Source organism: Nannobrachium achirus (assembly GCF_963921795.1).
Source record: "Nannobrachium achirus genome assembly, chromosome: 6".
NCBI lineage: Eukaryota > Metazoa > Chordata > Actinopteri > Myctophiformes > Myctophidae > Nannobrachium > Nannobrachium achirus.
Window position 1 is genome coordinate 33,723,160 of NC_137815.1, and position 27,449 is coordinate 33,750,608.

The window sequence follows — 27,449 nt, forward strand, 5'->3', positions numbered from 1 at the left end:
AAAAATTACCTCCACGGCCACCGTATGATTTGCATGGGCGGAGTCACACAATAACCTCCGCTGGAGATAGCCAATGAGAAAGTGTCGTATTTGTCGCTAGCCAATCATATGGGCCGTTATTCAGAACACAGTGTTTCGTCATAGTCTCGTGCGCTTGCGTAGACACTTGCAGCAAGCATGACAGCTGCACGCGTGTGGAGGAAGTGAGAGGTGACAGATCTGTGCACCGGCGGATCCATTTACAGTACAGTAGCGCTTCATTCATTGTCACTTGTCTGACACCGCAATGTCCTGGCTGTTCGGACTCAATAGAGGTCAGCCCGAGCCTCCGCCCGGCCTCCCGGAGCCCCCGCCACCTCCTCCCGAATCTAGCGGCGGCGGCGGCGGCGGTGGAGGAGGAGGAGATAAACCCAAGGACAAATGGAGCAACTTCGATCCGACGGGACTGGAGCGAGCGGCCCGGGCAGCCAAGGACCTGGACCAGTCTCGTAAGTCATCGAGGGAAAATAGGCTACTAAATACTTCTTTAACAATGAGTCTTAAACTGTTTTTTAGCAGCATGACTCTTGTGCAAGAGATCACGACTGTACAGTAGCAAAAGATGCAGGCAAGAGCACCATGCAGATTGATGCTGATGCAACCTCCATCGTAGAGGGTTGAACTCATTCAACCATTCTAGGTCATTCTAGGCGAAGAGTCCAAAGGTCACAAGCAAACTTGCCTCATGCTCATCCCACTTACCTCCAGTTCCTCAATGAATTGAGTAGGCCTACCAAAGGAGCCCAATGTAAACAAGCCATAGTGCTTTCTTGAGTTTAAATCCTATTATTAGACCTTGTATCTGAACTGTACTGTGCTTTTAAATTAATTGTCATTAAATCAAAATCCATCAATCCATTAGGCACACTCATTTTGTAATGAATGATCATCACACTAATCACTTGATTATCAATCATGATTGATCTGCTGTATATGTAACCCAAAGTTAAGTAACACTGGATCCCTATTATAGTAATAGTGTAAAGTCGTCTGTGTGTTGGACTAGAGCAGAGGTCTTCAACAGGGGGTCCGGGATCCCTAGGCCCAGGGGTCCTCAGAGTTAATATAGGTGGTCCCTCCAAATCTTTATCTGATCATGTTTGATCACTTGAACCCTAGCATCCCTATTCTTAGTGGAATATTAGCCAAAAAATAGCCGATCTTCAAGCTCACAACGCCTTGGCTATCGGCTATTTTTTGACTAGTAGGCATTGACAGCTCAAGTGGTTAAATATATGAAAATACACATTAACCCAACCTACACAGATGATAGTGCTGTCAAGTCTAAACTGTATAAGAAATAATCCATGCACATTTTTTATCTGCAACACAATTTTATATGATATGTAGTGGGGGTCCCTGCTTCATCTCTCTCAGAGCTAAGGGATCCTTGGCCTGAAAACGTTGAATTCCCCTGGGCCTGGACTAGAACCCTATGTTTGTCTCTGAACTTCAGGTCATGCCAAAGAGGCGTTGGACCTGGCTCGCATGCAGGAGCAGAGTGTTCAGATGGAACACCAGACCAAAATCAAGGTACTGTCAAAGTTTTCTCAACAGATTCATAGGCTGATGTATCTTTTCTGTAGTGCTGGAGCTGACCGCATACACCAATTTACAACATTAGGCTCTATACTTATACACACCCAGTAGCCTTACATTAAGACACCTCCTGCCGAGACTTCTGCATTGTGACGTTGGGGCGACGGGTCTTACTGTCTTTGTGATACACTCCTGCTGCATGCTCGGCATTTGTGCATGTGTCGAGTCGCTAGAGACTATTTGCCGAGCATGCAGCAGGAGTGTATCACAAATTCGGTAAGACCCTCCTGCCTTCGCCCCTACGTCACAATGCAGAAGTCTCGGCAGGAGGTGTCTTAATGTAAGGCTACACACCCAGCATAAAACGGGGCACAGCATAAGTGCCGTTGCTATACTGTAGTTTACAACCTACTCTACAGTTTTTTCATGCCCAGCATCCACATTGTGTAAGTAGCAAATCAGTACTTGGGTACTTGGTCTAATCTGCGCGCCCATGGGTGTGTTGGTCTTGAGGAGTGGTTGGGCACATTGTTGGTGCTTTTCTATCTAGATTGAGCAGAATGTGATTGCGCCATAGACCAACAATAACCTGGTCTAGTCCTGGCACAGCATTTTCCTGCAAAGAAAAAGGGAATGTCCGCACACGATAAACTGCTCTCGCGTCTTTTTTTATTTATTTAACCAAACATAGTGAACAATGTTTATCCTGTGTAGGGTTTCCCTTTTTCTTCACTTAATCATTTTTGGGTCCAGCAGTGTTAAAAAAAAACCTTTTTCACAATATTTCCTGCTAATTAAATGGTGAATAAAAGACTCATCGTCTGTCTTTGGTGCTGAGCAAAACTGCAAGAGCAGCAAAATCATACAGAAATGCAACTCACTTGATATGCTCCAGTCCAGAACTTTAATAAACAGCAGGCAAACAAACGGCTAAACTGAAGAAGACCGCAAGGTTGAAACGTTGTTTGACTGTTTATTAAGGTTTTGGAACATGTAAAGTGAGTTGCGAACCCTTCCTTCTTAGAATTAGACAACGCATACTTGGGCAGGTTCAAATGCATGTGTACTCTCTGCTTGCAATCAATATGCATCTGAAAATTTACAGGGCGTCATGTTCAACACATCACTTATATTCAGCATGGCATTGCTGTAGTATTTGTGTTAAACAGATTTTTGGCGTTCCTTCCTTGTGATGTTATTTCTGTTCATTTCTCTGTTGTTTGTGTTCCTTTTGTCATGGTGCTAGGAGTATGAGGCTGCAGTTGAACAGCTCAAAGGAGACCAGCTCCGCATTCAGGGAGAGGAGAAGAGGAAAACTGTGAACGAGGAGACCAAACAGCATCAAGCAGTGAGAATTAGATCATCACAAGGGTCTTTATTTCAGTGATAAGATCTTTTTAGCCCCCCGACTAATTGTTTTGAAGAAAAAGAATGTGACCATGTTTAGGGCTGGGTGATATGACAAAAAAAAGTCTATATTTGAAACTTTTGCCTCGATTATTTGAACAAAATTAAATAATAATAAAAATGAGCAAGATTAAATTGGGTTATTGAAATAACGGTTTTGATATATTTTCAGTTAATTGCCCAGCCCCATCTATGGCCCAGCATCGAACTAGAATGATGAGTTCTGTTAGTCCAGCAGGGGGTGCTACAGTATATTGTGGTCAGTATGGTTAACTGTCTTTTCTGGCCTATCACAGAGAGCTCAGTACCAAGACAGACTTGCCAGACAGAGGTATGAGGACCAACTGAGACAACAGGTTAGGCCATATCCATTATATTAAATTCAAATTCGTTTTTGCCCTGGTGGTAATTCAAATCTGATTGGGATTGGGATTTTGTTCTCTTGCAGCAAGCCATAAATGAGGAGAACCTTCGCAAACAAGAAGAGTCGGTGCATAAACAGGAGGCCATGAGGAAAGGTATTGCTTTGCTCTGTAAAGCAAATAACACAGTTGTGTGAAAACTACAGATTAACACTCTAGAGCAGTTGTTTTCAAAATTGGGGTCCAGGGACCCCCATGTGTCTTTAGTTTGAGGGTTCTCCAGATGGTCCCTAGCAGAATTAGTTAAATAGCATCAAAAATCGCGTAACCACTCTAACCCTATTTTATTCTTGGGCTATTCAAAAAAAGCAAATCGACAAGTTTACAACACGCCATGTGACGTGTAGATCTTGTAGATCTGCTATTTTCTAAAAACAAAATACAAAAATAAATTTAAAAATGTATTCCAAAAAACACTCGTAAGCCGTCCCAGTCAGAAAATCTTTTCAGATGGGGGTGGGGGCACAGCCTAACACATACATTTGGGGGTCCTTGACATGAAAATGTTTGAGCCACCGCTCTAGAGGGGTGTTTCTTCATCCACGTGTCTTGTTGTGCTGGTGTCTCTAGCAACGATAGAGCATGAGATGGGTCTGCGGCACAAGAACGAGCTTCTACGCATCGAGGCGGAGTCTAAAGCGCGCGCCCACGTGGAGAGAGAGAACGCTGACCTGATCCGTGAACAGATCCGTCTGAAGGCAGCGGAACACAGGCAGACTGTTCTGGAGTCCATAAAGTAAGAAATGCACTGACATATCGCTGCTATTGTCGGGTGTTGTATAGGGATGGGACGATAATCGATATTATCGCGATTAAAAAGAACTCGCGATAATTGTATCGTGGAGATTTAATTTCACCTTTCAATTCAATTCACCTTTTATTTGCAGAGCTGCATATCCGGTACCACTTAAAACCTCTATAATTGGTAATAGGCACTTATAATATATGTACTTGATACAGTCTTTTTTTCACTCTCTACCAAATTGCAACGCGTTGTGAGCTTGTAGATCGGCAATTTTTTGGAAAATATTCCGCTCCAGGATAATGGATATTTTGATTATCGCGATAATATAGTAAATCACGATTTCTTTAGTCACAATAATCGTGATATGACATTTTCATATCGTCCCATCCCTAGTGTTGTACAAGGTGTACAGTATGTCTAACAACATTTTTGTGTTACCAAAGATGATCCAATGTATCATTTAGTCATCATAAGCTCTTGCTAATACTTGTCATTGGTTCACTATTTATAAAACCCACAGACAGACTTAACCATTTTTCACTTTTAAAAAAGTCTTCAAAAGTAGCAAAAATAGGAGATCTTCAAGCTCACGCGTGTGACACTGTTGTACGATGAAGTTTAATATTCATTTACAAAAAACTAAAATAAAAATATGGAGATGCTGCTCAACAACGATACGTACTATCTGATAGTATGGTGTGAGGACTGATGGACAGAATAGAAATCTCCCTTGGTAACCCAATAGCGTCTTAGTCTAGCACATCTTCTTATTTTGATATAAATTACTACATTTACATAATGTAATAATTGCATATCAAAGTAAACAATAAAATGCAAGAAGAATAGTAAGGACTTTCAATGGAACAATAATTTTGAGAAAACGGGACCCGGTTGTAACTACACCACATGTTCTTTTAGGACTGCCGGCACTGTGTTCGGAGAAGGCTTTCGGGCCTTTGTGTCAGACTGGGACAAAATCACAGCTACGGTGAGACATCTCCACGATGACTTTGTTTGTGAACCATCTGATTTATCCTACAGGAAAGAAAAATATGTTACTCTTCAAGTTCATTTTCCACTAGTTCACACTGGGTAATCACTGTCTGCAGTAAAAGAGAAACATAGATTAAAATCTTTCCTTTAAGTTGACTGGAGAAAGTCTGCTAATACCACTATCAAGAAAACCATTTCTGGGCTTTGTAGAAGGCATATTCTCCTGTACAGTTATAGAGTTTAAAGTAATTCTGTGTAATGTTTTCAATTAAACAAAGGATATGTTTTATATAATCTTTCACTGGTATATCTTTCCACAATAACCATTCCACATAATGTTTTTTTCTTTTTTTCTCTAAACACTATTACATTTTATATATTTTTATTCAATTTGACTCATGCCAAAATATATTGGTATATATTTTTTTTTTTACTGTTTCTAAACACTGTTTCTGATGACTTGCTGTTGCTTTCCAAAATGTCCTCGAGCATTCCTTTTTCAGCGTCCCTTTAATAGACAAACGCTCAAATGTCGACGGAGGTACGAGGGTTGTTGCTAAAATTAATGTTATTCACAGTATGACTTTAAATGATTGAATTAGTATTGTCTTTTGTAATACTTGACAATACTGTATTGATTGAATGCTGTGCAAATCTTCCCTCCTGTCACCAGGTAGCAGGACTTACCCTGTTAGCGGTGGGAGTGTATACAGCCCGCAATGCAACGGGAGTGGCCGGCCGCTACATTGAGGCCCGCCTTGGGAAGCCGTCATTGGTCAGAGAGACCTCCCGCCTCACCGTTGCAGAGGCAATCAAGCATCCCATCAAGGTAGCACGTTTAGGAATAGTTTTTGGTTCCTTATTAGCAGTTTTTCTTTTTTTTTTCTTTTTTGCATTGAACACAACCACTTATAACCTAACCATAGATGACCGGGATCCCCAATGGCTCAATACTTGATTCACTCCTTTTTTCCCTCTACACCAAATCCGCTTGCCAAAATTAAACAATCTACAAACTGAGCTTGTAAATCTGCTGTTTTTGCCGATTGCTCGCTCCCAGAATAGGGACGCTGGGGTTCATGTGGTCAAGCCATACTGTATGGTTTTGTTCATCTTTATGTGATTACTTAAAGATCCACTGCCATATAATGTAGACCTATTACCCAGTTTTGGATGGAGAAAAACACATTCACATTAGTCACATCATCAGACCTAGACAAGTAATGTTGACGTCACTCCATAGACAAGTGACGCTGCCTCGTTGACAGACATCTCTTCCGTCTCTCTACCTTCACCTCTTAGGTGGCCAAACGGCTGAAGAGCAAACCTCAGGATGCCCTTGAAGGAGTTGTGCTCAGTGTAAGTGCCTGTACTTCAAGCTGGTGAGACTTTATGTACCACACAAAGGGCAGATGTGACAAAGATGTGTATTTATTTTTCATAGTTATAACCACAAAATAATTATATTATTTTCTGGTCACTCAGCCGTCCCTGGAAGAGCGTGTGCGTGACATTGCCATAGCAACTAGAAACACAAGACAGAACCGTGGCCTTTACAGAAACATTCTCATGTACGGACCTCCTGGCACTGGAAAAACTCTCTTTGCTAAGGTAAATGCAAGGTTACAAAAGATGAAAGATGCACACACATGATCACGTGCATATGTTTGTGGTTGTATACAGTTATATGACAGCTTTACACTACTGTGGGCTACTTTACTTTTCCTTGTTTTGAGCAGAAACTGGCAATGCATTCTGGAATGGATTACGCAATTATGACGGGTGGTGATGTGGCGCCTATGGGTCGTGACGGTGTGACTGCAATGCACAAAGTTTTTGACTGGGCTAATACAAGTCGCCGCGGGTAAGTAATTATACAGAACAAACGCTTTCATCATGGTAGGCAAATTGATCCACTGAAGCCTGATTTATAATTTGTAATACGACAAACGTGTTTGAACATGCAGAGCTGCTACGACAGACTATTTAAGCATAAAGACCAAGTTACAGATATAGGCCTAGGTCTTTTGAGAATGTTCGTCTATAATAACATAACCAAAATAGGGAGGCTAGGGTTAATGTGGTTTTAAATGGAGCCTCAGGTTACAGTATATGCCCGAATATTAAAGAACAAAAGATTGCCCATCGTAATACTGACAATGTAGTAATAATAATAAATTGTCTCTCTTTTCTGTTCTAGTCTGCTGCTGTTTGTTGATGAGGCTGATGCATTCCTTCGCAAGAGAGCCACTGTGAGTCTGTGTTTTGTACATTTCTAGGAGCATTATCTTTATGCCACGTATTGGCGCTCCCAAAACACGTTTTCCCCTTGTTTTATATCTCTTTGATTTGTATTCTGTGTCCTTGCTTTAGGAGAAGATCAGTGAAGACCTCCGAGCCACGCTGAATGCTTTCCTGTATCGCACTGGAGAACAGAGCAACAAGTACTTCAATTTATTCACATCATACTGTCTGACTCAATATGAACCTCATATATGTATCCCCCAGGACACTATAACACACAATTTGACTCTGAAGAGTGTACAAATGGAACCAAAACAACACTGACCCTGGAACCACTTTAGCCTTAATACTGTATTTGTGTGGTAAATTGCTCCTCTCATTCCTCTCCCCTTGCCATCTGTATGTTGTCTGTAGGTTGATGATGGTTCTGTATGTTGTCTGTAGGTTCATGATGGTTCTGTATGTTGTCTGTAGGTTCATGATGGTTCTGTATGTTGTCTGTAGGTTCATGATGGTTCTGTATGTTGTCTGTAGGTTCATGATGGTTCTGTATGTTGTCTGTAGGTTGATGATGGTTCTGTATGTTGTCTGTAGGTTCATGATGGTTCTGTATGTTGTCTGTAGGTTCATGATGGTTCTGTATGTTGTCTGTAGGTTCATGATGGTTCTGTATGTTGTCTGTAGGTTCATGATGGTTCTGTATGTTGTCTGTAGGTTCATGATGGTTCTTGCCAGCAACCAACCAGAGCAGTTTGACTGGGCCATAAATGACCGCATAGATGAAATCGTGAACTTTGCTCTACCGGGTCCTGAGGAGAGGGAGCGGCTGGTGCGACTGTACTTTGACAAATACGTGCTAGAGCCGGCCACCGGAGGGAGGCAGTGAGTACTTACACTTGCACAGCAACACACAGGTGTTTTAAATGTGCTCTTAACCAAGCCACTGCTCATCCAGATGGAACCATGACTTTAGTTCCACGTGTGCACACATATTTTACACTCTTGTAAATATTATTCACTCCTGTAAATGTGTATACTGTATGTTCAAGACAGACATACAGACAGACAGACAGACAGACAGACAGACAGACAGACAGACAGAGACACACACACACACACACACACCGTATCTAACCTCCCACATATACACTGTAACACTTTCAGTGTTAATTTATACCTCGAGTCCTTTTTGAGTGTACAAAATTAGTCAGGTTTTACTATAAAGATTTTGTATGCAGAGATATAATGGCGTCCTTTTTAGTAGTGTGTGAGATGATCATTAGCATAGTGCTTTGTAGATACAGGCTCTTTGAGGTGGTGGCTCAGAAACAGCCTGTTGTGAAAATGGAGCCCAGCCAGTCATGCTGAGGCATTAATTACAAAGCAGTCTTAGGGGTCTTGGCAGCTGAGTGGTGGGTGGCATGTGACACACACACAAACACACCCACAAGATTCAAACAATCTTTGAGGAAACTGTAATTAGGAAAGCTAAGAAAATAATTGCCAACCCCTCCCATGTCCTGTATTCAGAATACGAAATGCTACCTTCTGGCAGATGTTGTAGCGTCCCAGTGAAAAATAAGAAGACTGAATAGATACAAATACTCATTTATTCCCATATCTGTTACTCTGTTAAACTCAGGCTGTTGGTGGGGTATGGTGACTCTATAATGTAGTGTAATGTAATGTAATGTGCACTTAGACTGTATGTCTGCACTGTGTGTTTTGCACTATTCTTTTTAATTTTCTTTATTTCTGTTTTCTTGTATGTTATGTACAGTAGCAGCCTGTACTGGGTCCCTCGGGACCCAATAAAATAATCTTGAATCTTGAAGTCTAGACTAGAGGGTTTAAGTGTTTAATATTTTTGGGAGGGAATCTTAATATTTTTCATCCTCTTTCCGCAGGAGGATGAAGCTTACCCAGTTTGATTATGGTAAGAAGTGCTCTGAGATTGCAGCACACACAGAGGGAATGTCAGGCAGAGAGATCTCCAAACTGGGTGTGGCCTGGCAGGTGTGTATGTTAATTACAAATGGTTATTAAGAGTTTACAAATATATACAGTGTATATATCTTTTTATCCACAAATATAGATATATTTTTAAAGCAGATCTACAAGCTTACATGCCACAACACAACACATGAGTTTGTAGATTTGTTATTTTTTGTATCTGCTATGTTTGCCATGATACTGTTGACAAAGTGTGAGATAAAACTTTGTTTTCCGGTTCTGGTTAAAAACGATCACAGGCTAAGAGCATAGCAGGCTGGATGAGTCTAACGTTATAGTACTCTGTGATGTAAGCAGTACAGTGCTTTAAACCAGCTAATTGCTGTGCTTACATGCAGCTAATGAAATTACTAACGGGTGGTTACATATAATGTGTGTGTGACTGTGCAAGCTTTGACCAATGGCAACACCCATAGTTCTGGGCACACCTAAATCTATCATAACCATTATTCATTTTATTAGCTTTAGCAGCGTTGCTTAACTAGCCTGCCCTGCAGTAGTTTTTTACTTGAACTGGGAAATAAAGCTACAAAATCAGCCTAGGGTTTCATGCCCCTTTAAGTGATTAAATAACACTGCATCTATCCAAGTGTTCTCATTCACCCATTTAGAACGGGTACATATTATTGTGTATTATTATTTTATGCTTTAACTATTGAAAAATAGCAGATTTACAAGCTCACAGCGCGGCACCTAGTGCCGCGCTGCGAGCTTGTAGTTCTGCTATTTTTGAAAAATCGTGAAAATTAGAATTTTGACCCGATTCTATAAGTGTCTTTTGAATCCTTCTGAGGTTTTTTGAAAAACATATGCTTCTATGTCTATGTCAGCAATCTGGCCAGCCATCGTCAAAGAAAAGGTCCTTTTCACTTAACTGGAGCTCAGTTGGTCTGTTCTTGAGAGACTACTGTGTCAGTGGTTCTCAAACGTTTTCATGTGAAGGACCGCCAAACTGATATTTATTTGGCCACGGACCCCCATCTCAAAATATCTAGTTCCAGGGACCACCCAGAAGGAAAATTTGAGTTACAAACGTTCGCTTTGAAAATACATATATTCAAAGATTTGCACACATTTTCACGACTTTTTCAAAAATAGCTCGCAGCGCGCTCGCAGCGCGGCACTCGGTGCCGCGCTGTGAGCTTGTAGATCTTGCTATTTTTCAATTGCTAAAGCATTCAATAATCCTAACCCTAAATGGGTTAAGTAATGTAACGTTGTGGACGCCGGTGTTTCATGCTTCCCCAGGCTGCAGCGTATTCCTCTCAAGACGGGGTCCTAACAGAGGCTATGATTGATGCTCGTGTTGAGGACGCTGTTAAGCAGCATCTTCAGAAGATGGACTGGCTGCATGCAGAGGGAAGTGACGAGGGCAAGAGCGCCTCTCCACCTCTCCAATCTGGACCGCCAGGCATCGCTGTCAAAATGGGCTTCGACTCTTAGTCTGCGCCTAGCGGTCACAGAGATCTGCGATGCAGGATCGAAAGATCACGCAGAGTTTAGGTGATCTTGCTGCCAAGGCTCCTTGTGAGGGTGGGACTGAAGAGAGCCAAACGTGTTCCTTCTCCTCCTAAGGATGCAATTCCAGTTTGAGATTTGAGATTAAATGCTCAAATCTCAAAATGCTGGTGACCAGGGTATTAGCCCTATTCACGGCCCGCCCACTCAGCATCCCCCTGGTGCTGAAGTCACGTTTTGAAGGGTAAAACCCTGCTAAAAGCCCATAGAGTTAACACAGAAATCGCAAATTTAATGCAATTTCCGAATAGTAAAGTATAAAATACGGCTAGCATGATCAAGAACACAAGATAGTAAATGGCACAAAGCATTATAATTTACTTTACCGTTCGAAATAATGATTTGTTGGCTTTAATAATGATTTGTTGGCTTTAAGTCCAGCTATTTCTGTATTAATTTCCCCTTCTAAACTGACGTCAGCACCAGGAAGTTGATGAGAAATTTGCTGAGTGGGCGGGCCGTGAATAGGGCTAATTGGAGTGTCAAATGTTTAGAACGTGGTAGCAAGGCTGCTAGCAACAGCAATACAATATACACAAGATAATACAGGACTCTGGTGAATGAAAAAAAAATAGAAACACGTTTTAAAAGTACAGGCCAAACCTAACCTTGAGCAAAACAAACCTCAGCCACAATGGGGGACTGGTAGTCTTACTGTACGTGGTCTTACTTTGTATGTCTGTCTCCCGCCTACTGTATGTGACACAAGATAGGAGACAGTTCATGTTAACACCTTCTGTCATTTGTTATGCCTGAACAAATTCTAAAATATTGCATAATATGTAAAGATTGTAAAAGTTTACTTTACATTGAAACCATGTGTCTGTAAGTATATTGATGTTGTGCACAGTGAGAGTTCTGTTCAAATTATTAAGGTGACTGTTTTTATATAAAAAGTATTAATGTACCCATGTTTCTTACAAAGACTTATTTTGTAAATCATGTTATCACATGAGACGACCCAATTTATCTTTGAAAGCTTTCACTTAAACTAAAATATGAAATGTCTCATTATTTATGCTTGCACAACAACAAATGTCCTAATAATGGTCATTTATTTTGAGCCCCAACTGTCGGTACTATAGGTCAGACCCTAGGAAGTCTTAACCTATGCTTAAAGGAGTAGTTCACCACTTTTCAACCTGTCTTCATATAATAGGTCCTCACTAATGTTCATGATAAAATATCACAATTCTTTTCTACTCGGTCCAAGTCTCCTATGAGAGCTGTGGGAAGTTCAGAATCCATCGTCTTGTGACATCATCATTTTCCAAAAAAGAAATTTAATCAATATTTTTGAAAAAAATATTTAGATTTTTATTATTGTGAGAACAATGGCTTCCACTTTAAAATTGCAACTTTTCAGGAATAGAAAGCCTGCAGTTTATATAAGCTGGATTGGCAATCGATGATGTCACAAGACGATGGGTTTCTGACCTGCCCACTGCCCTCTGAGAAAAAAAGAAAAAAAGAAAAAGCTTTTTTTGAGTGAGTACCAATTATATGAACAGGTTGAAAAGTGGTGGAGTTCCCCTTTAAGGTGGAGGAAAGATTGGTTCACAGAGACTTGACATGTACAATAATGCTCAGTGTTTGAATCCAGTATCAAGCTTTATTTAAATAAATGATTTAAAATGCAAAGACCGACAGGTTAATTAGGGCAGTGGTTCTCAACCTTTTCAGGCCGTGACCCCCAAAATAATCATATTTTAACTGGGGACCCCCCACCCTGATGAGTACTAAGAGTCAAGGCATTACATTTTGTATAACACGGTTCTATTGTGAAAATAGCTGATCTACATGCTCACAATGCCTCGCGTTGTGTGAGGCGTTGTGAGCATGTAGATCGTCTATTTTCACAATTTCTGCCTCTAATATTTGACAATTTGTTTAATTTGTCATTTTAGAGGTATTAGAAATTCCTTAAATTGTCACTTTCATGTGCAGATACCCTCTATACACTTAAACTGTTTACTGTTGAGAGAGAAAACAATGTTGTACATTAAGTTAATCATCTGGGGACCCCCCAAATAATTTGGGGGTCCCGACTCACAGGTTGAGAACCACTGAATTAGGGCATCACAGTGCATCAGGGTGAGGAAGGGTCAAACCTATAACGCTTCGTCATATGACGGTGTTATGCACTGAAAATAGCAGGGCTAGTAATGGATGGATGGAGTAACGGATCCGCTGTGAACTTGTAGGTCGGCTATTTTCGTTGCGCGACACTGTCATACAACAAAGTATTGTACAGGCCTTAAGATCATTTGAGGGGCAGTAATTCATTTCCTATGGGGAAAACCACTTGGGAGTTCAATATTTCACAGTAATAGCTGATGACCTGAGACAGCCAATCACAATTCCTCTTACAAAGAAAGTCAAGGGCATGAAGTGGTCCCTGCTGTGCTGTGGTTACATGATAAAACCTTGTCACTGTCGCACACCACAATACACAAGGTGCTGGTTCAAATCATTGACTGTATGTCAGAAAACTAAGTCTATTCATTGTCAATGTTTACATGAATGTACCTGTATGTCAGGTCCCTACAAAACACAATGTGCGTTTTCTTCTAAATATACATTTTGCTACAACTACTACTACAGATTTTGTCCAAGACTCACACAGATCCCATTCCAAGTGGCTATGACCTCCTTTCAAAGTTTGCGGGCCCTGGGGGAGGCAACCCGGCCTGGCTGAGACCTGTACTACGAGGAGAACGTCTTTCTAGTTCACATTATACAGGATTACCTAATAGTTAAGTCTAAATAAAACAACAATAGCATACCTTGGGGAGATAAACATTACTGCTTTGTTGGAGGGAAAATGGAGGGAAAAAAGAGATTGATGATAGCTGTTTTGTTGGTAGACCCAGCCAGGAGCACTTGCATCTTTTAGAACGTCCAAAGTAGGAGCTTATCAGAACCATTGTGGCCCTTTATCTGTGAAGGCCAGGGCATAATAGTTAAACAACATTCAGTGAAAATAGCAGATATAAGACCTTGTAGATCTATTTTGCTATTTGACATAGAACTAAGTATATAGGCCAAGTAGGCCTATAGTGGTTAACTTAAGCACAGCGTCCCAATTTCAAAAGGTTTAGATCTTTGCTATTCAGTCTTGTTTATCCACAGTCGTTATGTAGCTTAATGGTGTCTGGTCGTCGTCTAGTTAGCCAGGACTGCTAGATAGGTTTTAGTGTTCAATAGGTAGGCACATCAAGGAAGAGAACAATAAATCACCACAGCGCCATGGTCGTTGATCAAGCTGTGACATCTCGAGGCACTCTATTCTAATATAGGTGTCGTGGCTTGTGGTGACCATTATGGATCAGCGTTTGCTTGTTGTGCGTCATGTTTCCAGTGGATTCCCCCATCTGTCTCCAGTGGCCCCATCTACACAGTTCCTTTATGTTACAAAGTGTGAGGACCCACCAAGAATCAACATCTGGAGGGAAAAGGTAAAGATTGTGTTTGTGATGAAAAGACACAGCAAAGACTGGAAATAATGGATAAAAGTCAAAATATATTTGAATCCAGTTCACCTGAAACTGACCCTGGTTTGTTTAAATTAATGTTAATTAAGTTTTGAGAACATGGAAGCCTGAGCAAGGTCTAGCAAAGAACAAAGAGATGAAGAGAGGTTAAGACATGGAAACCCTTCTGATAACTCGAGTTCCTAAAGAAGAGACAGGAGGAGAACAAATGGCTTGAATTTGACCTGTAGGAGGAGGAAGCAGCAAATCAGAATAGACAGCAAGGGAGAGAGGAGGGGGATGCTCTCAATTTGTACAGACAGTAAAATGAAGAGTACACATACATACACTCTTCTTCTGAGTGTTCGTTAACTCGGAGATATCTCCATATGGGCACGTACCTTTTAGGCGAAGCCCGAACTGGCGAAGTGGGGAAATGTCCGATACCGTAGCGATCTGGCGAACGTCTTCTGGACAGGGCGTTTATCGTGCGCTTGCCCAGGCCTTACGGCCTGGGCATAAATATAACGATTGCATTCACCACGGCTTCGTAACTCGCGCGGCGCTCCGCCGGCCGCGCGGCCCTGGCCCGCTCTTCGCGGCCACTCGCGCCTGCGGCGCTCGGGGGCGAAGAGCAGGACCAAGGTCCGCTGGCCTTCGCGCCGCTTGCAGTGTCGTGGACAATCGATTCGCCAGATCGCTACGGTAGGAGACAAATCCCCACTTCGCCTGTTCGGGCTTCGCCAGAACAGGACTTTCCCCTCCATATACAGTACATGGATCTCCATATGGGTAACAGGAGTCTCCATATGGATAACTGGTCCAATATACATCACTGGCCAGACGGCTAAGACATGGCGCGACCTGACTTGGCTTACTAGTAGACTGGATATTTCCGTTATTGTGGGCTCGCCTGGAAGGCGAGCACACGTATGTTATCTTCATTATTTATCTATCAGTCAGTCAGTCAGTATCTCCTCAAAACTTTGGCGCGATTCATCTCTTAAACGCTTACACCTTTCAACACCATTCAAATTTTTATGTGTTCAGCTTACTGAGGACACGTGTGCTTGTATTTTTTGTTTTGAAATGTTTTGTAGTATAAATATAAAAAAATAAAAATGTTTAACTTTAAGCACCCAATGCATTTCCAATGGGTTTAGTGAGTGGGGACAGAGTGGAGAGAAGGATAATAGACCCATGTTTATGTTAAGGCGCTGTGGCTGCAGTGTTCACACTTCAGATATGCTATTTATATCATTGCGTTCACACAGGTCTGCTCTCTGATTTGATCCAAATATCTAAGCTGTGTGATGTATATATTCTGAGTTAAAACTACAAATATCTATAAATGTCCCTCTCCACTCTACTGATTGAGACAGCTGTGATTAAAGGCCTGTCTGTCATTGGCTGTTCTGTGGTGCTGCAAAGTAACCAAGTACATTTACTCAAGTATATACAAGTACTTGTACCTACAGTACAATTTTGAGGTACTTTTACTCTACTTTCCATTTTTGTTACATATACTCTACTATAAATACAGCATTTGACAGCCTCAGTTACTTGTTACTTTGCAGATGTTATTATTAATAAAAAACATAGATGGACCACTTAATACTGCTATGAAGTTGATCTACAATGTGCACACACACGCACGCACGCACGCACGCGTGCACGCACGCACGCACGCACGCACGCACGCACGCACGCACGCACATACACACACACACACACACACACACACACACACACACACACACACACACACACAAACAACTGTTACTGTGTTACTGTGGAGACGTTTGCTTGTATTTGTCTTTGAGACATGTTTTGTAGTGTTTTAGAAATTTTACTTAAAAAGAATAAGGTTTTAGGATCCCGGGCAATGGGATTTACAGTATATATCCTAGAACCCGCAGGGACAATCAGCCGTATTAGTGGTTGTTGTTGGTTTTCAGGGAGATATCACAACCAATGCATTTTCAAATCAGATCCACAAACACAATAAAAGTCATGCTCCACTCCTCAGTCTGGAGTGGCCACATAGAAGAACGCCTTGGTTATAGACATAGTGGAGGACAGATGTGATCTGGGATTGTTAACCTACAGTATATGCACTCAATATACACCTCTAGAACACATAGAATATGTACAGTAATGTTCAGTAGAGTACAGTAAAAGTACAGTAAGGTTCAGTAGAGTACAGTAAAGTACAGTAAGGTACAGAAAGGTACAGTACAGTAAGGTATAGTAGAGTACAGTACAGTAAGATACAGTAAAGTACAAAACCATAAAGTAAGGTACAGTAGAGTACAGTAAAGTACAGTAGAGTACAGTAAAGTACAATAAAGTACAGTAAAGTACAGTAGAGTACAGTAAAGTACAGTAGAGTACAGTAAAGTACAGTATAGTAAGGTACAGTAGAGTACAGTACAGTAAGGTACAGTACGGTACAGTAGAGTACAGTATAGTATAGTACAGTAAGGTACAGTACAGTACAGTAAGGTACAGTAGAGTACAGTAAAGTACAGTACAGTAAGGTACAGTACAGTAAGGTACAGTAGAGTACAGTAAAGTACAGTAAGGTACAGTACAGTAGAGTACAGTAAAGTACAGTAAGTTACAGTAGAGTACAGTAAAGTACAGTAAGGTACAGTACAGTAGAGTACAGTAAAGTACAGTAAGTTACAGTACAGTACAGTACAGTACAGTACAGTACAGTACAGTAAGGTGCAGTACAGTATAGTAAGGTACAGTACAATACTGTAAGGTACTGTACCTTACAGTACCTTAAAATATCCTATTTGTTGGGTTGGAAGCGAGCCCACACTGTTTCGAAGGAACAGTATTTCTAGTTGCAGTATATTCCTCATACAAGTTTCGGTGTTTAAGCCAACTCAGGATTTAGATAACCAGTCTTAATGAACACTGAATATGTACCTTCAGTGTTGTTGTGCAGTGAACAGGCTGTTAAGTTAACTCACCGTTGTGCTGTTTGGCCCTCCGGGCCCTGAGGACAGAGTTCACTGCTCCATCCAACCACAGCAAGCACCAGGTCAGACAGAAACCCATCAGCAAGCCTAACGTCAAGTCAATCTCCTGCTTGGTCACACTCTCTGCCACCGATCTGGAATCCACTCTGCTGGACTCATCCCCATCGTACGGAATGACGTGATAAACATTGTGCCTGCAGGAAGTAGACGTGTGGGAGAGAGATAGCAGAGATTTGCAGTATTTAAATACATATTTGAAATACTTTTTTTTGTATTTTGACATTTGTATTTGGCTGGGATGGAAAAAGATAAGACATTTTCAGATCTTCAACTCTTCAAATCTGTGGCTCCAGAGTCGTGAGTAGCCCCTGATTGGCTAGTTACAAAGTAAGACGGGCTTTGTCTCTCTTGCAGCATGACTCGTTTGAGCATATCTCATTCTCCATGCAGCAACAGAACAGACAACAACACTCATACTGCTGCAGATGGGGCTTATTTGCATACTGAGGGCTCCTGGGGGTGCATTCCAGTACTTGTATGATCCATTTATTCTCATAAATTCTGACATAGAAAATAAATATTATTGAATGAATTGACTAATAATTGCATTGGTTTATATAAAATGTATTTTCAAAATTCAAAATATGCAGCCCAATTGTATCTCAAATATTTTTCTATCAACCAGTAAGAGACATTAAAGAAGGTGAGTATGTTGAGTGTTATGGAGTTGGGGGATTGTGGACCCACTCAGATGAGATGAACAGCTGATGCAGTGAACACTGAACAGCACAGTAACATACCACCAACACCTGGCCTCTGTCCCCTGTGGGCTGAGGTACAGTAGCTTCAATTGGATGGATCTACATTATGTTGAAGTTGCACTACTTCTAGTCCACTGAGTGCACACACATGCACTATAAGTGTCTAATAATAGTCTATTAAGTTATTAAATGAATAGGAACCGAGTAGCCAGATGGATACACAGCCTCCAGCGGCCTGCCTGAACAAAAATAACTTTGCTTGTGTTCTTCTTATACTTCCAATTGAATTATTCATATTTATTTTTTTGTCAAATATGTTTTATTGCCAACAGATTATCAAGAATCACAAAATTAATGTTATCCAACTGTCTCAGCAAAATCAAAGGAAAGAAAAGAGAGAGAGAAAGGAGCAAGAAATAAACAAAAATAAAGTACAAAACCAAATAATAAAATTAGAATTATTTATATTTCAATAGGCAAAAACAGTGATTTCCTGCACTGAAACACAGAGGCGTCTTCCATGCAGCCTTGTGAGTCCGTAGCCTGTCTTGTTATTAGTTTGGATAGATTGTTTGTTACCTTCCGCACTTGCAACCACAGATGCGTTCTTCCCCGCGGACGTATGGCAAGATGCAGTTGTGAAAGCGGTCCAGAAGCGCGTTCATGTCCATCACACCAGCTGCAGTCTGCAAACAGTCGTGGAGTCAGAGTGGGACGGAGACGGACAAGCGCACAGACATAATAATAAATGTAATGGCCACGCAACTGAAAATGAGTGCTTTTAAAATAACAGGAGCTTTACGTTGACAATTAGTTCTTACCATTAATAACAAAGACCCCGAAATCATGAAGAACATGGTTGGTGCGGTCCGGGGTGCGTCTGGTCGCGTGCGCTCGTGTTGTATCCAAACTCTTCCGTTAATTCACAAGTCCATGACGTCCGTGCCGTGGTGTGTTAACACATGCAAAGAAAGAGAATCATTCTGTCCACTGAATGACTGAGCTCGTCTCACACCATCCTAACCCACCACCATATGTTATATATTTTCCATTGCACAACGGTCGGAAACCTCTTGGGCATTCTTGAACTGAGAACGAACTATTAGTAGCTACACAACGCGATGTCGATGATGCCTCCGTCAGGTCAGCTGCCCAGATGTTTTCTAGTAGGGAGGGGAGACGCCGAGTGGAATATCTGTGCTCTACTGCTGTTGCCGACTCAGCTTGACAGAAAGGACATGACTTGAGTTGTTGTGGTCAAGTATTCATAAAACCGATTCTAGTTTTAACAGCATTAGCCTATATGTGAGTGTGACAACAAAACGGATTCTGATTGAGTGGCTATAGTTGTGTGAATCTAGCACAGATAATATTTATTTCACATGATATTCTGTCAGTCATCAGTGGTTTTCAATCAATGGTCCGGGTCCTTGAGGGGGTTCCAGGTGGGCCCCAGATAAATAAGAGTTGGTAACCAAATTCAATTGATCTTTAAAGATTAATTCTTAGAAGCATAATATGAAATGGACCTCTCAAAGAGTTAAATGAATGTTAGAGAATGTAGAATATGTTTTATTTTGGTCAACATTGGCCTGAATTGTGGACAAAATCTCATCTGATCATAACGAAATATTCAAAGTTTTGAGTCTAAGTCGAGAGGGTAAATCTCATCAAATGGTGGTCCATGGACCATGGCTCAAATGCCAAATAAATAATGGTCCTTGATATGAAAAGGGTTTAAAAGCACAGATCTAGCCTTTATGTCTATTATAATTGTCCGAGGCTATTCCCAAAGCCAGCCTGCTGATTATTGGCCAATATTGATAAAGTTAAACATGTTTCAATTCCTTTAGAAAAGGGAGCACAAGGATAATTAAATAGCTCTCCAGAACAGTTATGTTGTAATAAATAATTACCGAGCAATACAGACTGCTCCAAGCAGCCTAAATTATTGTGTATTGCAATAGAATAGTAGCCTATACTTCAATAAATGTACAACTTTATACAGTGTTCCAAAAATAAAACAAATTTGAAGTCAAATAAAGAAGTCAAGATGTGTTTTTCAAGAGATGTTTTTTTTAGTGGATTCATATGTACATACGGAAATTCAGGCACTCTGGACTGAGCTTGCAGATTGCAAATAATTACAATGTTTCAATTTACAAATAAGGGAAAAAAAAGAAAAATCCTATGCCCTGAAAGGTAACAAATCTGACTTTAAATATGAATCGACACATTAATTAAGGAAAACAAAAGTGGGGAAAAGAGAGACCCGTGGTCTCAAGTTTGGTTATTTAACCCCACATTCAATTATTCTAACCTACACAACACTCACTGTCGCACCAAAACACGCATTCAGTTCAATAAATGTCCCCTCTGATCTCAATTAACACATTTACACTATCCCCAGTGAGGGGTCAAATGAGACATGTCATACACAATTACAATTCTGTCTTTGTAATATAAACTCATTTAGCATAAATGTGCAATAATGATAGACAAAAACAGGAAAAAAAAGAAAAAACTAAACCAAAGAACTATTATAATCAGTTGTCTGACAAAAGGCGACTTGCTCTCCCTGAGGAGACACGGTTGAGTGGTTTCACTGCAGGATGCCCTTAGCCTGACCTTGATCCACACAGGGAAGGCAGCATTAAAGCAATGAACCCTCTGTTCCTGTGTAGAATAAAAAGCCCTCACAATTTCACTGCTGTCTTGGAGACAACGCAACTGCGAACCCGCTACACACCCACCCCTGAACTGAAAGAAATTTGTGTTCATTTGAGTGGTTTCTGCTGCAAAACTTAACTTGGGCCCTCGAAACCTTCTGAAGTTATGTAGATATCAAATTATAATGGCATAATTAAGAAAAAAAAAAAAACCTAACTAACTTATATTTTGCAGATAAACGTTGTCTGTTCCAACAGCAGCAGTTGCTTTTTGTGGGTGTGGGCCATAGACAGAGGAAAATAGATGTTTGTACTAATGTTTGTGTTGTGCAGGGGCATGTTTTTTATTGCAAACTTGTCTGGGCCATCAGTAGAAGCAGACAGTATGGAGGAAAGGCCTGTTGCTTTTGTCCTCAAACTCCTGCACCAGCTCATCGATTTCATTCTCCATGTCGTCTGTGTGCTGGATCTAAAGAGTTAAAACACATTCCACACAGCACACAATGACTACAAATCAATCTAATCTACCAAGTTTAAATAATTTGCCTCTTATACCATTGTGTGAAGTACAAACGTAAGCAATTCTAATCGTTCTACATAAGCATGCTATTAAGTGAGACAATATATATGATGGCAGAAACTCACACATTGACACAGCTCACAGATGAGGAAGGCCCCAAGTGTGGCTTCTTCGTGATTGTCCTGAATATCTACGTTGATTACGTGCACTGGTTGTAACGTCTCCTGCTCCCTGGAACTCAGATCTGTGGGGTTCAACACTTGATATCAGTACATGTAAACAGAACACAACAGTTTTTATGTACAGAAAAGTGTCACTGAAATGCCTAACAAGAGTACATTTAAGTCGGGCGCCTCCTGGCCTAGCAGTCCAGGCGCATGCCACATATAGGCTGTAATTCCATGGTTCGAGTCCCAATCCTGACAACATTTGCGGTGTGTCACTCCCCATCGCTCTCCCCATTTCCAGTCAGTCTACTGTCCTATCAAATAAAGGCATAAAAGTCCCCCCTAAAAAGCAAATCTTTGAGTACATTTAAGTCACCTCTTGGTTGTTTTGTTGACAAGGAGGACGCACAGCTCTTAGCCACAATGCAAACGTTTATTAAAAAGACAAACCAACATTTTGACAATACAGTCTTCCTCTGGGTTTAACAGAAACTGAATGCACACACCACTTATGAAGGGACTGAGACAAAGGTGGACTCGTCTCATGGGAGTGTGGAGGATAATTACCCACTACTGACAAGTGACCAACATGCTACTTCAGTATGCTAGTGAATTGTGCACATCCTTTTTATCATTTCATTATTATATTGATATCTTGGTTATTCAACATGACATGCTTAAATTGATTACAAGTCAAAAGCCTCACCCTCCAGCACTTGGTCGTAAACCCTCTCCTCACAGGTGATGACTAGGTCAAACAGGTCCTTACAGTTCTGAAAACGTTCAGGTCTCGCTTTGATCCGCTTGTTGCGGTCCAGCATGTGCAGGATTCCATTCTGTGTGTACCTGAGGAATCAGAAGGCTAAGGAACACAAGCAGCAGGAAGCAAAAGAACTCTAACGCAAGACAGTTCAACTCCCTCCTCAAACCTGCAGAATGATGGCGTTGGATAGGGGTGGCAAGACTAGTAAAACACCACCTTGTCTTTTTTTATGTGAATGCAGGACTTCTCACAGACATCTTGAAAAATATATACACTAGTGTAACAGTGTACATATAAATAATGACACCATTTGTGCATTACAGAAACACAGTGCCCTCTCGTGGTGAGTCACAGGAACAATTTAAAAGCCAGGATACCACTGACACCAACATTTATATATTCATGTGTTATTTGGTGTCTCAGCAATTCAACTTTGACCATTACTTTACAAAGATTTAAATATTCTGAAAAAGGAACCTGGTGCACACCTACGTTATTACCTCCAGAAAAACAAATGTAAACTTTTCCACTACATGACTGAAATGCTATTTAAAGGGATATTCCACTTTTTATTTTTTAAATGGTCATTTTATTGTCCAATCAGGCTTTTGTGAACACCCTGGACAGATTTGAATTTGCTTGATTCAGTATTTAGATATTTGATATTAATTTTATCAGACAGGAACGTCCTGGGCCCATTCCCATACACACCCATTGTAACTTCAAACTCCATTTTAACCACGAGAAAGTCATCGAAAACACCCATTCTTTTTTCTGGTGACTCATACTACCCTGCTAATGTGAGCTGGCTGTGTTATTTCGATAACTTTTTACATTTATTTTTAATAATCGTTTTGTAAAATGTAAAACATTGTACATATTGTATTAAATACAATAAAAAAATCTTGAAAATAAATGAAAAACGTAATCGAAAAAACATGGCCAGCTCACGTATTAGAATGGTAGTATGAGTCACCAGAAAAATTGTTTTTGGTGAATCCATCATAGTTAAAATAAAGTTACAATGGGTGTGTATGGGAGGGGGCCCAGGACGTTCCTGTCTGATAAAAGGAATATCAAATATCTAAATACTGAATTAAGCAAATTAAAATCTGTCCAGGGTGTTCACATGAGCCAGATTAGACGATACAATTACCAAAAGTCTTTCAGAAAGTGGAATATCTCTTTAAGGCGTATTCAATTGCAGCTACAACCAAAATTGCCAAAGGGAAATGGTAGAGTAGCATGTATGGAAAAGTAATTAGGCCTATGTCTTGGGCATGTCTGCCCCTTACAAATTGCTAACTTTTAAATGCAAATGTTTATGGTACCTTTGATTTCCAATTTACATAAATAGGTATTATTTTAACGTTAATGTTTAACTCACCTACCAGTTAATACCTAAAGAAATAGGAGTCCAAAGGGAAGAAAACATCACAACTTAAATGTACAGATGCTGAACAAAAATACGTCCACACATGGTTCTTAGCTCCCAGTAGAAAACAAAAATCTATTTAAATCTATTTTCCTTTTTTTTTACTGGGAGATGAGAACAATGTGCAGACGTCATTCTCCATTATAAGTAAATACCACAATACAAATGTCATATAAGTCACCCATCTCTCCAATGTCGTGCTCCAAAGCCATCACATGAATTCCTGAATTGAATTCGCCGTCATGAATTCCTCACACAAAGGTAAGCAGGACGTGTTCACTTTCACTTCAGTATTAAAATCTGTATCTGCCTCTGTATGAGTGTGTCATTGGTGTGGTGTGGTGTGTGTGTATGAATGCAGGGGATACAGTTCCTTGTCCTTGCGGACCAGGTCGTTGTACATCTGTTCATATGTTGTTTTGAAGTCATAGACATTGGGCTTGTCCGGGGCAGGGCCAGGCAGCTTCACATGACTCCCTGTCCCAAATGAACGCACAGCAAATCCACGTTTGCTGCGGAGATAAAAGACAAAACAAAAGGTTAACAAAATTGTACTGGACCTATTTTAAGCAATTTATATAAGAACACCTCTTTTCCATATTTGAACACCCCTTTCCAAAATCAGTTACACACCCTATGAGCCTTACATTTATTGGTTATTTTTGTCACATTCCTATGCCAATAATTTGATGACTGACTCAGGAATGTGACAAAAAAAAAAAGAAATCTCCACGAATTCAAGGCTTTGTGGGGTGTGTAACTGATAAAAAATAAGTAATGTATTGGGGTGAAATGCTCCTTTAAGCGGTTATTCTGCACTAGCTTTGATGAGGCTCTTCCCCAACATGTGTCAAAAGTTAAAGCAAAGCCCTTTTTAGATGACCACACTAGACTAATTAAAGAAAAGGGAAAAAATTAGGGGGGGGGCTATCTTGATCCGTCAAATAGATTAGAATGCTTTCCATTTCCTAAAAGGGTGCAGTGCCAGTGACTAAACAACTGACAATCCTATTCCTATCCGTTGTTCAAGTCCAGGATTTACCCAATACGAATTGGGCTATGCAGTAGCCAAGCTAAAAGGACATTTTGAACAAACTTTTATTTGCCCAATAGAACAACATTAAAACAAACAAAAAGAAATTTCACAAGCCGCCCCAGAGTTAAGTTTACTCTTCCGGGGAATGTCTAGTTTAAAGAGGGCGCTCGCGTACAGAAAACTGTGGAGAGAAAAAAAAAAACTAGTATCGATGTATCCAATCTAGAGTGACGTTTTTAAGAACCTGTGTCAATGTAACGAAAACAAATGTTAAAAGGTTTGATGACCACGAATTATAAAGAAAAACAAGATTTCCAAAAGAAAAACGAGCGCCACTGCGATGGTAGAAGTGTAATGTTAGATCTGTGCCGATTTCCGAGGCCATTGTTGAGGCAGCGATGAGGCCGAGGAGGACGAATTGTTGTCGGGGAGGCAGAGTACAAAACAACGGCGTGGTGGCAGCGGTCGAAAACGGCCTTGAACAATTGCAGTAGCAGGTTCTTCTCTTCCCTGTAGATTTCTGGTTCTTTCTTGGGTTTCTCTGGCTGTTATTTTTACCTGAGGATATTGTGCGCTTCCATACTGCGGTTCTGGTTGCTCGAGCACACCACCGCCACGCGCAGCGGGTGGCTCGGCATTGCGAAAATCTTCGGTTTTTAGTGGAATGTTCTGGAATAGAATAACAAATGTTAGGATTTTAACAAGTAAAGTTTGTTGAATCTCCCGAGAAACAGGCAAAAAGAGAAGGCTCTTCTACATAGAACTGAACTAGACGCAGGTCATTGAACAGAACGGCTGAACACTGGTATGCCTATCTCTCTTTCACAAGAGGCGAATGTTAAAATGGCGGAGAACGCTCTAGACGACAGCACAGCAGAGCTGCCGACGAGCCACTACGGCTTTAAAGGGTGACGTCATTGGAGGGTTGGTTTTCCCCGAACATACGTCAGAAAGGGTTCGTCGTACGACGGTGTCGCGCGTTGAAAAATAACTGATCTACAAGCCCATGTAGCGTCGCGTCCAAGACGCGTCGTGAGCTTGTAGATCTGCTGTTTTCATCTAAAGGCTAAACGTATATAACATTTATATTAGGCTGTTATTATTTATCATCTCTTCGATGTCGCCTACACCTTCATTTACAAGACATGCTTCATCTTCTATCTATCATCATTTTTGTCTCCACCAGCCGAAAGGCATGGGAGAGAATATGTTTTCGTTAACCATCATTTTTATTTTCTGCTTGGATTTAGGACTTGAGTTGACTTATTATGGCTAGCCTGAGACACATCTTATATATGGCGTTATTATTTAATGTATTCATCAAAAAAATAACAGAAAGCTTAAAATAAGTTTCTAAAAATGCATGAAGAGAGACAGGAGACCTTAAGATAGAGCCTGTTTATCCCTTATTAAATTATGTTTTTGTAGAAATCTGACGGAGTTTTGGACACAACTTTAAAGGGCCAACATTTATACATAAAATACATTTTTAAACAAAGATGATGATAAGTGTACATTCTTACACCTATGTTATTAATACACATGCATGTGTATTAATAACATAACCATGGTTAGTGGTTTTTTATGCTTTCAACAAAACGTTTAAATAAAGTTAAAACTTGTGAATCCTTGTCTGAGACCAATGAACTGTACTGTACCTTTTCCTACACAAACCTCTAATAAAGTCTTCAATCAATCAGACAAGGCCCAAGGGTGTTTTCTGGTAGAGTGCAAGTTTAGATGTAAACTAGACCAAAATATTGCATAAATCTCAGTCACAGTCATGCAGTCACATACAGCAAACCACAGAAATTATGCAATGGACCTTTTTATAGTATATACTTTATTGACTGAATTAATTAATTACTGGACATAAGGGCAGCCTATAGTATTTGCAAAGACTGTACGAACGCATAACTAACGGGAGAGACGAGTCCACCCAAAGATCAAAACACCTTACCTTTGTCCCTTCTATAATTTCATGGTGCAAAATGTTAAAGAAAGCGAATTAATTCTGTTCTAAATGTAAGTGGAGGTTACATATGATGAGGCTAAGGGCCAATATGTAATTGTCTATGACAGTGGTTTTCAACCAGTGGTCCTTGAGGGGGTTCCAGGAGGTCCCCAGTTAAATGAGAGTAACCAAATGGACCCTTATTAGATCTTTAACGGAGTTAAATTATTGTTAAACACCTCATTACTTAATTTACAAGAAGTCTACACAATTAGAGAATGTGGATTTTTATTTGGATCAACATTTGCCTGTTATCTCTCCTATGGTACCACTTCAATGGAATTGTGGACAAAATCTTATCCAGTGATGACCCACAACGAAGTTTTAGGTTTGAGAGGCTAATTCTCATCAAATGGTGGTCCGTAGCTCAAATGCCGAATAAATAATGGACTTTGATATGCAAAAGGTTGAAAACGACTGGTGTATGACAGTACAAATCATACAAATACACATAGCCTAAAGACTTGTATATGTTCCATGGTATAAATGATGTTGCGTGCATAAAAGAGCAGATCTACAATACAAGCTCACAATGTGTCGCGTGCACGTTGTAAGATTGTAGATCGTCTATTTTCTGCATGCTACATCATTGTACAGCGAAGCATAAATCAGGCGTGAATCTATAGCCTGGACAGAATACGTTATTGAGCAGATGAACTTCATGGATGACCCGTCCATGAAATTAGATTTCTGTGTAA

General features: G+C 40.5%; 3 protein-coding genes across 3 annotated transcripts; 1 reads left to right on the plus strand and 2 right to left on the minus strand.

Moving 5' to 3' along the window:
- Positions 1–286: 286 nt before the first annotated feature.
- Positions 287–11,130, plus strand: atad3 (ATPase family AAA domain containing 3; the record flags this gene model as incomplete). Its single annotated transcript, XM_080728933.1, has 16 exons — positions 287–488; positions 1,496–1,572; positions 2,825–2,926; positions 3,282–3,341; positions 3,434–3,503; positions 3,978–4,143; positions 5,071–5,140; positions 5,819–5,974; positions 6,448–6,504; positions 6,631–6,756; positions 6,885–7,009; positions 7,346–7,397; positions 7,519–7,589; positions 8,104–8,271; positions 9,297–9,405; positions 10,651–11,130. 16 exons carry the CDS (start codon positions 287–289, stop codon positions 10,843–10,845), a joined length of 1,806 nt encoding a protein of 601 aa, XP_080585059.1. The 3' UTR covers positions 10,846–11,130.
- On the minus strand, positions 10,853–18,812 carry LOC308287031 (transmembrane protein 240-like; the record flags this gene model as incomplete). Its single annotated transcript, XM_080728152.1, has 3 exons — positions 10,853–10,869; positions 17,378–17,580; positions 18,727–18,812. The coding sequence occupies 3 exons, from the start codon at positions 18,810–18,812 to the stop codon at positions 10,853–10,855; spliced, it is 306 nt and encodes a 101-aa protein (XP_080584278.1).
- A 1,393-nt stretch (positions 18,813–20,205) lies between these two features.
- On the minus strand, positions 20,206–25,591 carry ssu72 (SSU72 homolog, RNA polymerase II CTD phosphatase). Its single transcript, XM_080728949.1, has 5 exons — positions 25,296–25,591; positions 24,070–24,213; positions 22,210–22,349; positions 21,462–21,580; positions 20,206–21,285 (listed from the first exon to the last, which is right to left on the minus strand). Exons 1-5 carry the CDS (start codon positions 25,373–25,375, stop codon positions 21,184–21,186), a joined length of 585 nt encoding a protein of 194 aa, XP_080585075.1. The 5' UTR covers positions 25,376–25,591; the 3' UTR covers positions 20,206–21,183.
- Between the last annotated feature and the right edge of the window lie 1,858 nt (positions 25,592–27,449).

Bases quoted from the DNA above. Each gene is read 5' to 3' on its own strand.
- ssu72 (XM_080728949.1), bottom strand. From the start codon at position 25,375: ATGCCGAGCCACCCGCTGCGCGTGGCGGTGGTGTGCTCGAGCAACCAG. The intron at 24,214-25,295 runs GTAAAAATAACA...TTATCTCCGCAG, and splicing joins GAAGCGCACAATATCCTCAG to CAAACGTGGATTTGCTGTGC. The intron at 21,286-21,461 runs GTGAGTTTCTGC...TTAACTCTTTAG, and splicing joins TCTGTGAGCTGTGTCAATGT to ATCCAGCACACAGACGACAT.